This window comes from Limulus polyphemus, unplaced genomic scaffold (assembly GCF_000517525.1).
Source record: "Limulus polyphemus unplaced genomic scaffold, Limulus_polyphemus-2.1.2 Scaffold3094, whole genome shotgun sequence".
Classification (NCBI taxonomy): domain Eukaryota; kingdom Metazoa; phylum Arthropoda; class Merostomata; order Xiphosura; family Limulidae; genus Limulus; species Limulus polyphemus.
The window spans coordinates 86,571-105,503 of record NW_013668704.1 but is presented as its reverse complement, the minus strand read 5'-3'; the positions used below and the strand labels follow the sequence as shown (position 1 = coordinate 105,503).

General features: G+C 31.0%; 2 protein-coding genes across 8 annotated transcripts in view; one reads left to right on the top strand and one right to left on the bottom strand.

Annotated features, from left to right (window-relative positions):
* LOC106468640 (cholinephosphotransferase 1-like) overlaps positions 1-11,492 on the top strand; it is a 43,468-nt gene extending 31,976 nt beyond the window's left edge. For both annotated transcript variants that reach the window (XM_013929068.2, XM_022396993.1), the window contains exons 6-9: positions 2,331-2,489; positions 3,126-3,251; positions 3,944-4,085; positions 10,746-11,492. In XM_013929068.2, coding sequence (XP_013784522.1) covers positions 2,331-2,489; positions 3,126-3,251; positions 3,944-4,085; positions 10,746-10,885 — 567 coding nt within the window. In that variant the 3' untranslated portion in view covers positions 10,886-11,492. The remainder of the gene's footprint in view (positions 1-2,330; positions 2,490-3,125; positions 3,252-3,943; positions 4,086-10,745) is intronic.
* A 4,060-nt stretch (positions 11,493-15,552) lies between these two features.
* LOC106468641 (liprin-beta-1-like) overlaps positions 15,553-18,933 on the bottom strand; it is an 88,622-nt gene continuing 85,241 nt past the window's right edge. For all 6 annotated transcript variants that reach the window (XM_013929071.2, XM_022396992.1, XM_022396990.1 and 3 more), the window contains one exon: positions 15,553-17,771. In XM_013929071.2, coding sequence (XP_013784525.1) covers positions 17,718-17,771 — 54 coding nt within the window. In that variant the 3' untranslated portion in view covers positions 15,553-17,717. The remainder of the gene's footprint in view (positions 17,772-18,933) is intronic.

Sequence of the window (18,933 nt, the reverse complement as noted above, 5' to 3'; positions counted from 1 at the left end):
AGGAGCGGATCAATGTACTAGGCTCTGAACATTCTGTATGTCCTCTCTTCCAGCTCTTGAGGAGCGGATCAATGTACTAGGCTCTGAACATTCTGTATGTCCTCTCTTCCAGCTCTTGAGGAGCGGATCAATGTACTAGGCTCAGGATCTATCGTGCCCTGAATCGATCGAAACTGGACTATGGGTCTTTGGTCTATGGTTCTGCCAGGACCTCAGCCTTGAAGATGCTGGACCCCATTTACCATCTGGGGCTTCGGCTCTGCACCGTGGCTTTTCATACTTCCCCAGTCCAGAGTTTGTACACTGAGTCCCACGAATCTCCTCTTCACCTCCATTGTTTGCAACTTTCTTTACAATATACAACCAGGTTTCGATCCTTAACATGGCATCACACCTCGGATTGTGTCTTTCTACCTCGGTGTGCCATGCTTTTTCGGAACAGATGGTCTGCTATTCCTCCCTTTGGCCTTTGTATCCAGGCACAACTGGCTGAATTGGGTCTGGCATTGGATTACATTGCTGCCACCAATGATCAACCCATTCCACCATGGCTTATTACCATCCCTTCCTGTGACCTTTCCTTGAGTCATCTGAGGAAGGCGGATACTCCCAATTGGAAGTACCTTGTTTTTTTTGCTGAACATTTTTCGAGCCATTCTTCTCTTCCTATTTACAGGGATGGTTCAAAATCAAGTGACTCTGTAGGATCTGTCATGGTGTGCTGTGGCTCGGTAGTTGCTCGCAGGATCCCCTCTACATATTCTGTGTTCACTGCTGAGTTGTATGCAATTTTTCTTAGCCCGGATCATGTAGAAGCTATGCAGTACAGTAATTGTACTATTTACACTGATTCTCTTAGCTCTCTACAGGCTCTGGAATCGCTTAACGTTAGTTCTAACCCTGTTCTCGTTGATATTCAACCCCGACTGGCCCACTTTTCTCTATCTTCTGTTTCCATCCAGTTTTTCTGGATCCCTGGCCACATCTGTATTCATGGGAATGAGCTCGCTGACACTGCAGCTAAGTCCGTCTGCTCTGGTGCTGTCATGGACGTGCCTGTCCCATACATGGACTACGGTCCTGTCTTCAAGGCGCAGCTTTATGCCAGTTGGCAGTCGACTTGGGGTGAGCAACATCATAACAAGCTTTTCCAGATCAAACCATCTGTTGGTCTTTGGCTGTCTTGCTTCCGTAAGGATCGAAAGGAGGAAGTAGTCCTGGCAAGGCTATGCATTGGTCACAGTTTTTTAACCCATCGTTTTCTTTTATCTGATACTGACCCACCGATGTGTAGCCATTGTCACACTCAAGTCACAATAGCTCACATTTTACTGTCGTGCCGTCGTTACGACCGTGAATGGCGACACCATTTTAGACATGTAATTTGTAAGAGTTTACCCCTGACGTTGGACAGTGTCATTGACAATGGTGACACTGTCCAACTAGATTGTATTTTTAATTTTTTACGCAATATTGGTGTTTTTAATTGTATATAAATGTTTTATCCACATTTTGGACATATTTTGGTTTTAACTAGCTGTATTTTTACATTTTACTCTAATTTACTTTCACTTTTTTTACCAGTTGTTTGGCGCAGATAGCCTCGTTGCTTTGCACCATAAAGCACCAAACAACCAACCCACCCAACCTCCCCACTTCTGGTGCACTTTCTTCTTGCCTCGTCTAAGAATGAAGTTATTTCAAGTACAAGGAGAGTTCTGTCACCGTCCTATTGGTTGAGGGCCATTATTGCATGATGACATTATTATGCACCAGCACAGTTTACGTTTAGCCCATGAATTTTAGGTGATAGTTAGCTCAAAGCTAGTGGTATGCAAATCTCTTAGGCAGGTGTGCAAGGGATATAGCTATTCTGTGTGAAGAGGTGAGTATCGATTGGAAATACATTTTCAGATTACGAAAATGTTAGCATTGGAACAATGCTGTAATGCTAGAATTAAAAAGAAAGTGTTCATAAAGCAATGTAAAATCACAGTAACCTAGAATAGGTCATCAGTTAATACTTACATTGTAATTAATGTAGATCAAATAATATAGAAAATAATGAAAAGATAATGTTACTGAAACAGTTTAAGTAAATAGAATTCAAACTAAAAACAAAAATATCCTAAGGTGTGGTATGAGAATTAGTCAGCTGGCAATTTGTAACATTTAAGTATTATAAAATACAGCTACATTTAACTGTTCAATTAGTTTTTAAGAGAAAATATTTCTGTTCATATTGAATTTAAATATATATTTTTTAATTATTAGGCAGGAATTAAATGTTCACTTTGTTAAAATGTACTCTTTATTTTTCATTCTCAAAGGGCACAAGTGTTTTGTCCCCTTTCATCCCTATGGGATTTGTGGTTATTCCAGCCTTTATCATATATCAGAAGTCAACTACTGGTATATATGAACACCATCCTTGTCTTTACATCCTGGCATTTGGAATGGTAGTAGCAAAAGTCACTAACCGCTTAGTGGTGAGTATTTTCAACATGACAGTAATGTAACATACAAGGAACAGAGGATCCTTTGGTCCTTCAAGGCTGTCCTTAACACCCACCCTTGAGAAAAGAAAAAATGTAAATCTACCCTTTAGTTTTCAAGAAATTGGTCTATTATCAGTCTATTTTTAAGTTTGACCCATAGAAAAGTTTGTTTGTTGGTAATTTTTAAAAACTTTAGTATTAAAAAGTAAACACATTTTGGTTCAATGAACAAAAATGAGACTTCAGTTCCATGATTTCTGATAATTACTGGTGTCATATCTTTATTTCTGTTCTTAAGTTGTTTCACTCATTCTCAGTTATATTAATCCAGACATATTTGAGAATGCCATGCAGAGAAAGTTCAAATTTTTTTGTCATGATGCATGTTAAATACCTATTTTACGTTTGATGATAACTTATTTAAAGATCGTTAAATTGACAAACCATTGAATAATGTACTGCTCTGGACAAATTCAGATTTGACAAGGCTGGAAGTCTTTGGGTGTTTCAAAACGTATGACTGGTGGAGATCTTTAATGCGTATTGTATTTGCAATTAAATCTTCAAATGATTGCTATTAAATAAAAGTATGCTTAATAGTAATGACAAAGTGCTTTTCTTCTGTAGATTGCTCATATGAGTAAGAGCGAAATGGATTATTTTGATTCAGTATTAGTTGGTCCTGGTATGCTGTTTTTGAACCAGTATTTCAACACTTTCTTCAAAGAGTACATTGTACTATGGCTTTGTCTGGTAAGTAATTGCATGTAAACCAGTTTTTAAATTCAGAGGGTTTTTGGACTGTTTTCTGGGCTTTTTTCAGATTGAGAAAATCATGATTAGTATCCTCAAAATTGGAAAATAATGTAACATATAATCTAATACATATAATCTGGATGCCATGTACTGATAATGTAAAACAATGGAGCTTTTTTTGAAAATGTTACTAGTCTGTGTTTTTACAATTTATGCAATACTTTTATGTTTCAGGTTTTTGTAAATCAGAATTTGATAATATTGAATGTTTTTTATAGTTTAGCTTTAGAAATTTGACTGGTGAATAGACTATGAAAAAGTGCTATGTTAATCCTGAAGTGATAGTTTTAGTCACTGTAGTTTTAGAGGAGTCTATACATTTCATGAGGCAGTTATCCTGAATAATAATAATAATAATGGGAGTTTGAAATGTCTCAATCTCCTGAAACTGTTAACGTGGAGCTTATAATTAGATTTTAACATAGAGCTTGCAATTAGATTGCTAACAATATTTACACCATGCTTATTCCAAAAAAAAAAAAATGCTTAATGTTTTGAGATTTCACACACCAGATTTATGATATAACTTGATTAATTGGAATAAGTTTGATTTTTTTGTAAAGACAATTTATTTATTTCAAATTTTCTCCTTATCTTTGAGAGTAATTATTGTTTTTTCTTTATGCTAGGTATATTCCACATCCGACCTACTACATTATTGCACAATTGTCTGCAGTCAGATTTGCAACCACATGAATATCCAAATGTTCCGCATCACTCCAAACCCGAACTCCAGTCAAGCACGCTCAATTGCATCACCTACTCAGAAAGGTAGCAGTGTAACTTCTCTTAACGGAAGTGGCAGAAAAAAAAAAGTTTAACTGTTTACTCACATTTAACCACTCATTTCCATCATTTCAGTTGAATAACTAATGTTTCACCAAAGGAACTATTTTTATTGTACAAGACATTTTTTTAAGATTTTAAACTTGATATTGGAATGTTGATAATGTTAGTGATTTATAAACCAGTCCTATTCACCATAGAAATAGAGCAGAAAGATACAGATGTATGAAAAAGTAGAGTAGATTACATATAACTTAATTAGAAGAACAAGGGGATATCAATATAATTAGGGTTTTATTTGAGTTACGATATGACAATATTTTTATTTCAAACTTTAAAAAAAAAGTTTTTAGTATATTGTAAAATTTAGAGAAATAAACAGGTACTTGTTAAAAGTTTTGATTTTTTAGTTGATTTGTTTTAGTCTGTAGGGTTAGTTTAGACTAAGTATTTGTTATGCTTCTTGCTGTTAGATAACTTGTTGTATGTGTGGTAATCAGTAGTTTGTTGTGACACTGAACACATTTACAGCCAGAAATTTAAATTTGTTTTGTTTTCATTACATAGTTTAGAATTTGGTAATTTTGTGGAGTAGCAACTAGTTTAGAACTGGAAATTGACTTATTATATATTTATTGATGATTTTGTTTTGCTGGGAGCAAAGTTCACTCTGGAGCTTTCTGACATATTTTATAGTTTAGTGCAGTTTTATTTTGACGTATTATTGTAGCCTTTGAAATGATTTAAAAAAAAATTATTTTGACAAAAGGTTAATAATTGGACAAAACAATGTTTTACAAATTTTGATTTAAATAGCCCATGAAATAGTACTTAGACTTGAAACTAAGTAAGATATGTATTGTTCATATCCAAACTGTAAAGTAATTGGTACTAAAGAGATGACTTATTATGTATTTATAAATACAGTGTTAGATTGTATTGTTTTTGAAGAGAAACCTTGAATTCCCTTGCTCTTAAAGCATACGTAGTGGTTCCTATATTTTTAAAACAAGTTCCATACAACACATTTACGTTCCTGTTTGGGCCAGGTATGGCCTAGTAGTTTGCAAGCCAGGCTGTAAATCCAAATGTCCATGGTTTGTGTTACAATGCCACAAAATTGCATTCTGCACTTTATGGCTGTGGCCATTACATGAGTTAAAGTAATCCCTCTATTCAATTACAGTAGTCCACAATTTGGTGATGGGTGCTGTTGACTAGCTGCCTTCCCTCTAGTCTGTCAGTTCAAAATTAGGGATGGCTAGCACAGATTACCTTTCCTTAGACAAATATCCAAAACAAATAAAATAAAAAAAAGTTTCTGAATTGATATACCACTCATTTAAAAGACAATAAACAGATATGCCATTTCCAGAACACTTGTATATGACAGTAAACTTACAAAAGATATTAATGTATAGAAGGTAGTTTCTTGTATTAAATATGGCATTAATCAGACTTTGTCTCATTCATTAGCTATGAAGATATTTTATACTTTCCACTCATGCTTACACATTAAAGAAATATTGAAAGTATGGACTTCCTGAAGTGTTACGTGCTTTTTGAAAGAAATCATTATTAATCTCCTTCAATTTTATATAATGTTAACATGAAAACTGAAGGTATACATTTATTATTATTTTTATTATGGTACTAAGTTTATCACAAGTTTCTGTTGTTTTTTTTCCTCTTTATCCTTCTACAGGTGGATTTTATGTAGTTTCTTGCTCAGTGAATGTACTTCAACTTATCAAGAGTTCAAGTTTTTATTTTTCAGAAATATTGTTCTTAAACTTTAAGTACATGTAGTAATATTATATAGTAAGTTACCAAAAAGCAAATGTAGAGTTTTGTCTATATTTGAGAAGTATCAACCTTTATTTCAGATTCTGTAGTGTTAAGATGAGTTATAAGCACATATATTTCTCCCCGCATTTTTCACAATGTCAAACATGAAATGTACATAAGACTGCTTGTATAGAAAAGCCTGCAGTCCCATATTGTATAAGCTCTCATGCTTCCCTGATAAACTTGTTACTCAGTATCATTGTTATTATGGTGGTATCATAAAATACTGTGGTTATTGAAGTGTATTTTCTATTTGGATCATGGATTTATTTGTAATATGTTAGCACTGATTGTAAAAAAAAAAAAAAAAAGGGTAGTGTTGGATATACTTTGTAAAGATCCGGTAGGTTTGATGAGTAGAATATACAATACTGTTTTTTTTACTGGTAGAGTAGATTTGTAGAAGTTTGGATATGGTGGTGCACTTAAGATTAACCAGTTGTGTAAGTTAATTTCATCATGAGTGAAAATGTTCTTAAGATTGTCAGTCTTTGGTTTCAGTGTTTTTAGTTCTTAGTTTATATTAGTTGCAACAGTTTTATGAATAATCATTTATTATGATCATTATCAATAAGCATTTCTGTTCAACTTCAGTTGACATTGTAACATTTTAGGATACTGTTTCATAAAGACAGCTTTAGGTGCTAAGTTTATGCTTATAGCAGTATTTTCCTTGTAACAGGAGTGTTGTTAACCTGAAACACAACACTTAAATATAGGTTTTGAATTTATGTAAAAAAAACTGTGCAATCTTCCATGTCATTTTAATGAACTCCAAAGTTAATTACTTTTGTGTTCTACTTGAGCAATATCTGTCAAATCACTACCTCTGACTGTTTTAAGTAATGTTTATGTTAGTATTGGTGGACTTTTCCAAACTAAAACTACTTGTTATGTTGAAGAAGTGTCATGAGACTGCTAATGATTGTTAAAATGATGGGTGCATATTATCAGGGCATTATTGAAGACATGTAATCTAAATTGTCCTTCTCTTACTTGGATTGAAATTACAAAATTGCAGACTAAGCGTTTGCATTTTGATTGTTCAATAAAGTATAAACAGACTTATTGAAGAATCTATAGGAGTGTCTGGGTTGTTTTATTAATATATCCTTGTGTATTAAGTAAGATAAACTCATATTTTAAGCCAAGTGAAAAATGAAGCAGATTTAAATCATATCAGTAAAAAAACTCCTGAAATGGTATCTCTTCTGCAATTTGAAGTTTTCAGGTTTATTATAACAAAGCAGCTTAATGCTGCCCAATTTGTGAAAGGATGTCCTGGACCAAATTCTAACACTGGCATACATAATTTGTAATAATTATATTAATGCTTCAATAAAAAGTTGCTTATTTGCGCTGTGGCATCTGTAACCATGTTGAAAACTAGGTGAAATGTAGTTGAATGTAAAGATACAGTGAAAAGGCATACATTGATTTTTGGTTATGGTTTCAGTTCCACAGGGTTGTTATAATTGTCTGTTTTGATAAGCAGTTTGTATATCAGATCTCATTCCATATTGTGTAGAAATTCAGTTTATGAGAATAATATTTTTGTTGGACACTTGACTGTATTGCATGCATACCTTCCTTAATATTGTACGTGTCTGTGAATGTGTCTTTAATGAGTTACATTTATCTTTGATATGGGAGGTTTTCTAGTGGAAAATTGTTCTGTCATATGGTGTAAGAGCAGAATGAAGATAGAACATTACTTTGGGCAACATTTGTTGCTTCTTTTTTTATTTTTTCAACAAGAATACGTCTTCTTCTATAAAAATACAGTAAGTCTAATTGCAATCTTATTCCATGCAGTCAAATTAAGTTCAAGCAGTTAAAATAAAACCTTTGAAATATAAATTGCTTTATATTGTTTCAGTTCTTGTGAAATACTAAGGTTTGATATTACATCTTTCAATTTAAATCCTGTTTAAATCAAGCAAAGTATTAAGAAATAATCCTCTTTTATAGTTTCTTTGTATATATATTGTTTGGATTACAATATAACATAAGTTAAAGTTGTAGTAGGTATTCTTTAAGTTTTGTTTTTAAAAACAAATAAATAAATATTCTATAATCAAATATTGCAAAATATTCTTCAATTTGTTGAGCTGATTTTAATAAGATTTATATGGATATTTCTGTTTTCTTAGAATGTTATTGTGGTAATAAAATAGTTCAAGAACTTTTTATGTTAATAACAAATACTAGCAATATAGGTAATGCTTTTTCAACTGTGAGAGAAGTACAAGTGTTTGTATAATAAAACTCAGGTTAAGCAGCCTCTAAAGTGAGAGTCGTCATTTTGTGAATGTGCTTAGATCTGTAGGACCTATACTTTTCTGTTCCTTTGTGAAATTTTATTATTATTTTCTTACAATTATTTACTTTTGAGTGGTTACACAATGCAATTTTTTGTAGGTTATTATTCCACATCCAGGTGTTAAAATGATAACAATATGAAAGTGTCTCACAAAATATTTGAAAATATTTAGTTTTAGCATAATAATATGTTAAGTTTTGGATTGTTACAGCTTGAAAAATGTTTTTTTTTTGTCAAATTCTGTCCTGAACATACATGGTTATGAACGACATGATTACATTTTTTAAGTATGTTGAAATATTTAAAGTACATATGATGTATTACTTTTAGTTATTTTTTGTTGTTATTTCTCAGGAATAAACCCTTACTCACATGTGGTTTGTTCTTTTAATGTATTATGTACTTGTACATGTTAGAATACAATAAATGATATGTTGGCTTTAATGTCTAGTGTTTTCATATGGAACTTGGTGTTTGAAAACAGTCGTGTTTGTAAATGAAAAAAAAGAAAACACTTTGTGTCACAAAGAACTCATGAGAGTAAAATTTTATATACATTGTTTACATCCTTGTTTAGCTATAATGAATTTCTTTAAGTTTTTGATCACAAGGTTTGATGTAATAAGATGATCAAACAGACTATTCGTCTTTATGTATACATTAATTCACCATTGTGCATATACACTGCTTTTAAACAGAACCAGTATCATAAAAGATATATTGAACAAATTTTGAATTTTATGAGAAGTTTTCTGTGAAAAAAACCATACTGATTTGAAGTGTAACAATGCTTATGTAAATATTTTTCAAGAAACCAGACATGAGACAGTAACACTGAGTAACTTAGATAAAGACTTGAATTTTTATTAACCAGTAATCACATTTTTATTGTTATTCCTAAGTGCAGGGACTGAATCGGGAATGCCTTCACATCCAATTCCTTCACCTTTTTAGTTTTTTTTTTTTCCTCTACAGAATGTATTTGTGTATGTTTCTTTTTCTTATCAGGTATTCTTTACCAGTTTTTATTATTAACAACTTCTTGGTTAATGTCAGCAGTGTAACATTTTTATGAATCAACATGAACATGAATTCTATTGCTGTTAAAGAAGAATGTTAAGGCAGAACCCATTGTTAGTGAAACATATTGTTAAGGTTGACCCATTTCTGCTGAAGAGAAATGATGGGATTTAAAGTTACTTCTGAAGTCGAATTTTAAAGATTAATCTGTTCTTTCTGAAGAGAAATGTTGAGATTGAGAGCAACACTACTGAGGCTAAATCCATTATTGGTGAAGAGAAATTGGCATTAATGAAGAATAAGAAACAATGAACTTGAACTCTTTATTAGTAAATACAAGTGGTGAAAGGGAACCCATTATCACTGAAGACAAATGAGGTAGATGAACTTATAAGAAGATGAATGACAGAACTAACTTATGATTATTATTATCGAGTTCTTTGTTCTTTCTCTAACGGAAAAGTGAACACTTCTGTAGTGTGGTTTTAGCTTTTAAAAACTTCATCATTGACCCTTACTTTTTATAAATGTGTAACTCAAGAAATTTGGAAAGCTTTATAGAAGTACTTTTTTTTTTCAGTGGTGAAGGTCTATAACATATTATAGGCAAAATATTTCAGGAACGAGTCATTGGCTTGATTCAAAGTATGACTGAACCACCAAGGCTTACTTCTGTTTATAAGAAATATAGTAAAAGAATAGTGTTTACAATTGATTTTCTTCCTTGTCAGTTCTTAATGTTCCTGACCAATAATATTATCAACTTAGCAATTGAGCATGGTCAAATTTTGTGACAGAATACTAATGACCAGTCCTCTCATTTTGTTTTGCTCTCAACAGAGAAAAGGTTTTAGAAGATCTTCAGTGTTTTTATATTTGAAGATGGTAATTTTTATACTGTTCTCTTATTTTCATTACATGTATACAATATCATAATTAAGAAATGACTGCTTATCAACTACCATTTCCAATATATTTTTTTTAATATCTACATTCATTCTTTTGATTAGTATCAAGACCAGCTCTTAAAAATATTTATTTGAAAATTTCTCTGACAGCTATTTCTAACTCATTTTCTTGAAAACAAAAACAAAAAAAATTTTAAACATGATTTAATGAGCATGTATAATGAATGTTTTCAAACAACATCAAAACTATAATTCTTGTTGAAAATCTTTTGTACCATATTTCATAATCAACTTGATAAAGCACTTGGAGTTTTGGATAACATAAGTTAATATAAGTAACATTTTACATGTGTATTTTTCTTTTTTTATTGAGTACTCTACAGATTTTGGAACTAGTTTGACTGACCTTTAGTTTTCTTACTCTGAGTGGCTGTTTGTTGGGGTGTTTTCAAAGATCATGTGATGAACTTTTCAATCTTCTACACTTTGAATATTGTGTGTCTGATTACTCATTTTTGTCTCTTTTTTTCTCCCTTGAATCCTCAGAAGAAGCTGAATCACACCCTTTAATTGCAAATGAGCAGGTTCCACCCCATGAGCAGCCATTCAGCGATAGTCCCACCCCTACAGAGGACAGGCCTCCCACCCCTACTGATACTCCTACACAGGGTATGACTGCACTGTAGAAGACTACCATCCAAGCTTACACTGTGTGGAGACATTATGTCAACCAACTTTTATGCGTAGGCTCTACCTATATTTATTTCTACTGAAGTAATACGTCAAAATCTTTAATCATAAAAAAGGGGACAAAAGAATCTTTTAATTTTCATAAAAGTTTTACTTAATTTTAGTTCTCAAATATCATTCTAACTATTTTTATAGTATCAGAAGACCAAAGTTATTTTTTGTTATTGTTTGTGAAATAACTAGTAATACTGAAACTAGAGAACTGACAAAATAGATATAGCCCTTCTGTAACATAAATATTTTTGCATTTTATGTAATTAAAAAGTGAAATTTACTCTGACCAAGGACGAAATTGTGTGGATGTCATTCATTTTGTTGGTTATACCTATATTAATTAAATAACTAGAATGCAAATATTTCATGATTATAAAAAGTGGACAAAACCAAAAAACTAACATTGTTTGGTGAATATTTAAAAGAGAAATATTCTTGTTAATGAATTAGTTGAGAAAGTAAACTTGATAAGACTGTAATGTCCAATTTAAAATTTTTATAATAATATATGAGAAAAATTATTTGCTTGTGAAATTTACTGTTATTTGAATGTAGATATTTGTGTTTTTTTTATATCAAGACTAAAGTAAAACTAACATTTTTTTTACTTAGTTTTCTTTTTCAGTTGTTTTTGTACTTTTTTACAGAATATTTTTTGTACTAAAGTAATAATTTTCACTTTATGGATATTTCTTGTAGAATGTACAACTTAAAGTTTTAAGATATTAATAATGTAGTTTTTGTTAAAATACTGCATATTAGATACAGCCCCTTCTCAAGATACAAATGTCAAGGTTTGCAGAAAGTATAAAAATATATGCAAGTTTCATGTGAGACTTTGGTCTCTTTGATTGTTAAAAACAAATAGTTGATGTTTTATTACAAAAAAATGTAAGTTCAACATAGTTAGCTGTAAAACTTGGTTCCTAAAATTTTGAAAGCTCTTTCTTAATAAGAAATTAATATTTTATTTTAGAAATAGTGTTGGTGAAATATCTACTTAATTGGTACATTATTTCATAGTGAACATCAGTTTTGGTAAGAAAATAAATAGTTACTTGTAGTCAATTCATGTACACGCACTTGTTTGAGACATAAAATTTTCAAATAAGGTGAAACAAAAAGTAGTAACCTTTAGTTAATAATCAAATATTAATACCTGTAACGTAAATTCAATGTATCTTCTTTGCAGTTTTGTTTTTATAACTGAGAATAAAAAGAAAATTACATAAAGCCAATTGTACCATGGAGCTTTGTCACTCAGTTTAATGCTTCAAATCTCTGAGAGGAAAGTAGTAAATATGCATTAATTATTATTAATAAATGATACAACATGGTACTATATAGTGTTTTAGGAATTAGTTAATAAGATGTACTTGGGGTGGTCAAAATACCTTAGACATTGTGTGTTAAGCCTTAAAATTGGAAAAAGTATGATGGGTTAGAGTATATTACTCCTGAGGAAGTAAAATCCCCCCCCACTCTTCTATATTTGGCTGTAGAAGTAGTTAGACACCTTGATTTGAATATGCTTGGTCTCAGGTTTTGTGGAAGAATCATTGCAACAATGTGTTGTATACTTGGCCCTAGATAGGTATGCTCATACGTATTGTTTTAATTTAAAAAAATAACTTTGATATTAATTTTTTTCTACATTTATTTTTTTTTTATCAATGTTAGCTTATATTAAATAAGATAGACATTGACTTGAATTTTTTGTTCCCTTTGGTAATGGAATGAATGACAGTTCCTATTTAATCCATTGCATACCATACTTGGTGTGCCTGCTATTTCTATTCAAAGGGACCATACGAGTGCACTTTCATAAGGGTTTTTCACACTGAATCTAATAATATATGATTTTATAGAGCATTTCTTCAATAAAATATACAGCTAATCAATCAAATATAAAATTTTTTGTCATATTTCCCTGGTTCCTTGAAGTACAAAATGCCTGTTCATGAAAGTTAAATTTTTTGAACTACTTAAACATGTTCTATACATACCTAAGTACTTTTGAAACAGTCTTAAGTGATTAGAAAATGCAGCTTTTCATCTATTCTTATGAAAGTCACTATGGATCACAGAAAAAAAGGAATGATTCAAAGAGATTTGACTTTACAAAAGGAGAGTATTTTAATCATATTCTTAAAATAATTAATAGGATTACTACACAGTGTAAAACCTGTTATGTTTTGGGTTGTTTGTTTATTAACAAGTTTTTTTTTTCTACAGAATCTAACTTTGTATTTATTTTTAAATATGAAAAGAATAGAATTATTTTTGTTTGTTTGTTTGAAAGTGTGAGTTATGAAATATTACTGTCTGCTCACAAGTCTTTGATCAGTCCAAACAAGTGTGACTTAACCTTGCACACATAAATAATTCACATCATTGACTTTAATATTCCTTATTAGAGAACCAGGGCTTGTACATATGAAAATCCTGGAAAATAAGTGAATTTTGTAAACAAATTTTTTTCAGTGTTTAAAATCCCTGAAAATCAATGGGTTTTATCAGGAAGTCTGTGAGAAGTCCTTGAAAGTCTAATCCCATTGCTGTGACATCTCCCATTTTTATTGATGACAAGCTGTAAGAATGTGTTTATCTCATTCTGGCAAAAAATGATCTCTAGAGAAATGTGACTAGTAAAATGAACAATATACTGACTTCACAACACTTATCAGTAATAGGCTTTGAACTATGTAGCTTAACTATGTCTGCAAGCAAATAGGTGTCACTTGTCTATTGTTAGTGTAAAATAAGCTCATTTAGTAGAAACGTAAAATCATAAAATTTTTGATAAAATAAAGAACATTGATGTTTCAGAATTTTCCAGATTCCACCTTCAAGATAATTCAAAAATATTTAATAATTTTAGTCTATGTTCTTCAAGAGCTGTTGCATAAAAGTTAATAAAAACAGAAAGAGAAATGCAAATCCATACAGCAGTAATATAGTAGAATGAAAGCTATAAGTCTAACTGTCACACAAAAAATAGTTAAATATTTGCCATTAAAGACAGCCCTTCAGCCCATACCTAATTATATTGATCTTGGCCAGATATTTAGAGTAACATTTTGGGCCCTATTAATAAATATTTTGGGGACAATCAGGGCTATAAATACAGTAGTGTAATGTATGTTATGAATATTATTTTGTCTTTGTTATTATTTTTAAGTCTAAATCGAATAAAATTCATTAAAAAACCCGAGTCATAAGTTTACTGCTAATCATCACACATAATAATGACTGATACATAAAACAGCAAACTTGACAACAAATAATTATTCAGAACATTATTGTTTTTTAAGATATCATTTAAACGTGGCTGTACGTAATCGTATAAGAAAACGTTCAAGCTGAACATCACTTTGAAACATACAGGTTTTATTAACTCTCAAGGTTTCCAGTTCTTTGAAAAGTTATTTTTTAGGTGGCATTGCAGCAATAAACTGAGAAAACGTCAAAATAGAAAGAAAAGCAAGTGTTTGTAAAAACATCAGACATACAACATTAATAAACACATGCAGCAATATGAGAGGAGTCTTGGTAACAACACGAATGTGAATCTTTGCTTTATTGGCTTGGCAATGTCTTGATGTATATTTCACATTGATATGCGCCTAAGTGACGATGAAATATGTTCAGTAAATGTTAATTGGTTTTGATTACACCCTAGTCTAGTTTTTAGTTCCCGTCAAAGAACGGTATTTGAGAGAAATATACAAGATTTTATCTCTTGTTATTAAACTAAATATTGGAAAAGTTTAACCAAACAAAGAATTTGTTAGGGCCTTATTTAATAACACTTGGTTATTTACGGCTTTGGAATTTTTTGTTTATGGCTTGTTTCATAGTATTTTGTTTGTTTTTTTCTTTAGGTAGCTTGGGTGTTGGTCAAAGTATGGCAGAAAAGTGTAAATTCAGTTCAGCAGGGCTGGATGTCAACACTTATGCTGATTGCTTGCTAGAATATCCACTATGCTCAATGCAACATATCCAGTAAAAAAAATAATAAGAGGGGGGGGGGAGAAATATAACTTTTTTTTGTATTTCATGATATGTGTTATTACTAGGATTTCTTTTACACCTGTTACTGCATTTTTTATAAAGATATAATACCTTAGTTATTTAATGTTGGTGGAGTTTACATTCAGTAATTCAGATCCCTGAAAGCCCCATTTTGTTTTTCCATCTTCTTGTGCAACCCATGAAGAGCATTTTAATGGTTCATTTTCAGCAGTCATTAAGCTACAAAACCAATTAACACGTTGCTGTATTTCACATGGAGTACTTAAATTCAGTGTCACAGCCTGTTTATACATATGTCAGGATTTGTAGATGTGTGTTCTTGGTAACTTGACTGGTTCACCAATTTTAAAATGTATAGCAACAATCTTAAATTTCAAATAATTATTCAGATTGTGCCTTTTCCTTCTTGCCTCTAGCTGTTTGTTATATACATGGGTGCATAGATGTGACAGTATTAAGCAACAGAATACTGAAGAATCATAAAACAAAATACACTAAGGATATAAGTGGAATTTTTTTATAAATGTGAACTAAATTTTGGGGAGATGGGTGAAAAAAAAAAAGGACACACACATATACATACAAGATTTTTTATTTTGTTTCTAAGAAATCCAACTTTATTAATCATGATCATACTCAATAATCCTAATTTTGGGTATAAAATTACTTTGTTTCTGTTTGTAAAAACCTGTAAAGTATGAGAACAAATAACCTTATCTCTACTAGGCCATCTTATGCTTCTTACTCTAAAGAAATATACCAATTTATTTTCCATGGTCAAATTGTAACTGTTTTAACAGTGGAGATAACATACCACCTTACCCCTATTTCCACATGTTGATAAAAAATATTACGATTAGATATATTTTTCATTGATTCTTCTTCATTTGGCAATCCTGAGTAATTCTCGAGTTTTTGGCATTTAAATATAAAAATAACTGTAGTATTCTGGAGTTATTTGATAGAATCAGGCAGAAAATTTTAAATTCTATAAAAAAAAATCATGTTTTGTAATACCTATCCACATCAATTATAAAAATAGTTTTTGTCAAAGACTTTGTAAAATGTTAAAAAAAAAAGTAATTTTCTGTTTTTCAACTAAAACAATAACTCATTAGATCAACTAATTATAGCTGCATTGTCAAAACCAGTGTTATTTTCTTATAAAATCTAAGACACTTGTAACTAATACTTAACATGGATTAAATCCATAGCTGTCAATAAGAATATCATTACTGAAAACATAGATCCTAAAGCCTTAAAAAGGATGTTTCCATTTCAATCTCAATAATTTGCATAAGAAAAAAAATTTTTTTGCCTTAATACATTTTGATAACTTCACATTTAAAATAATACCAAGCTTGAACATCACTGCTTAACAATACTTACACTTTCCAAATACTGCTTTAAAGAATGCAAATAACTAGAAAGTTGTGGTATTTATGCTACAATAGGTTAAAATAAAAATTAAAGATGTGACACTTACACTATACTTTTTTCAATTTCTTATTCAGTACTTTGGGTTAACAGTAGCCCTAAAATTCCATAATTCTTTCTTAGTATTTGAATTTGACCAGTTAATCCTTCAAATACACTGCAGGACTCTGGTTACATATAGTTATTTTCCATGTAGTTTCGGAACATGGTTCCATCTTGAATTGTCTTAAACATTTTGATCTGGATGACCGGTACCAACCACTAATTCACAAACATTTGTTTAAATTGTAAAATACTTATTTTGTAACAAAGCTGGAGGTTTTAAAAGTTGAAACATTTCAGTACCAGGTAGCCTTCTACTTCCTGCATTAAAAGGATTCATAACTTTAATTCTTCTGATATTATAGATATGTTGTTGAAACGTCCAAGATTTAAGGCACTTTTATGAAGGCTTGATTTGTTTGAATGATGAAGGCAAAAAAATTAGCCTTAAGCCTACTATACAGCCAAGTCTCTTGATTTAGCAGAACGTCATTTTTAAAAAATTTTTTTAGTATTTTTCAGATGTTCTTTCATCATTAATATAGCTACTCGTACCTTTAAATATGCGTGCTTTTAGTAATCCTGGTAATATTTGCTATTATGTTTCCATAATTTGAAACAAGCCTGCTTGAAGATTGCTCTTTGTCATGAATCACATCATGAGGTCTATAGCTACTTCCAGGTTTATTGCACTTTACCTTTATGTAAAATTCAAAACAGATAATTATGAATATTGCAGAAACTATCATCATCAACTGAATATTAATTTTCTTTGAATGTAACTGATTATGAGATCTTACATAGAATAACAGTCATCTCCCCTATTTATTGAGAAAGCTAACTAGAAATTCCAGTTACTTGGGTAGTTATCACTATTTACGTTCCTTGGAATTTAAGAAAACCAATTTAATAACTTCAAAAGCTGCTGTTATCACATGTGAATTTGAAAATCTAGAATAGAAGAGAGCAAGTTTCTTTTATCCATACATCAGAATCTGGTCATTAGTAATTATTTGAGATCACTGTGCTAGCATATTGATAGTACTGTTATAAATAATCAAAGTAAACCTAACACCAGTCCCTGTGTTTCCTCCAACAGTGCAATGAAGTTTGACCAAACGGTAACCACACACCATTATACATCGCCAACCATTCACTGCTAATACTCGTATCTCTCACATTAATGATTTATGTAAAACAAAACTAAAACCTATGGAGCTTTCTGTGAAGTTCTTCTCAGCAGGACTGTTATAATTTCTTTCATACATTTGTGGTTGTCATAGATGCAATCAGGTTTTCATTTTTCAGCATACTCTGAAAAGAAGGCATGGAATTAATATTATCAAGTATTTCACATCAGTACCGTATGAAAATACAATAACTGTAAACCAACATATAATTAAGAAGTAAATATATCCATTCTGTTTGGTTCTTATTTTCATGCACAAGTGCAAGAAATAGTTCTTTTTATAATTTCATAGAAGCAAAACATCACAGTAGTCATGTACAGAAAAAAGCAGAAACAAAAAAACTGTGGACTTTCACACTGAAGTACAAGTTCTAGAGGAGACAAAAATAAATGCATAAGCACCCAAATATTTTTTTTAAATTGCAGATAGGTATGTACGTACTTTCACAGCAGAGGTTTTAACTGGAAGTTATATTAATGTTGTACTGCATAAAACCTTAAGATATGATTAATTTTTAGCTGCAGCATTGTGGCTCATAGGATGGCTCCAAGATGTTTTTTCCAACATCTATTTGAGATCTAATTATAGCCACAACTATTGAGGATTCCCTTTTGTTACCACTAAAAAGTAAGCAAAAATGAACTAAGAATCAAAATGTGATAAAATCACAAGTTTAAATTATATTTAAAAACAAGCAATTTTTGGTATCTGATGATGCCTAGCTAGACAGCTCACTATTATAATCTTAAGACATAGTTCACTTCTTAGCTCACCTACTGTGGAAATCTAGCATTAAGAAGGCAAGAAATTGTAGGACATGGAATCCCTCAGTTGGAAAAATGTGACAGTTAATACTAATGTGTGTGTGTGATGATAATTAAAGTTGCATCATTACTTACTGGCCCAATACTGGTTTCCAGTAAGAAGTATACACATAACCACATTTCAAGTACAGCCTGTATGTTGTACAAAGCTGCTGATGAGACATTTTGCTCAAAACTAAAGCTTGTTTGGCTGTCTTGGTATTAGCATTAGGCCAGTAATGAATGTTGTAATTTGATTACTTACAGTAAGGTTATAGTGATCAGATATTGGTCATTGTCATGAATACTAGCCTATACAATCACTTAATTAGTAACTTTTTTTACTAACCAAATACTAGTTAGTAATTAGTATCTAGTTACTAAAAAACAAATCGTGACATTGGTTGTAATTTGAATTATCATTAGCCTTATTGTGATGTCATATTACTACCACATAAAGCTGAAAAAGCAGCATGTTTAGAC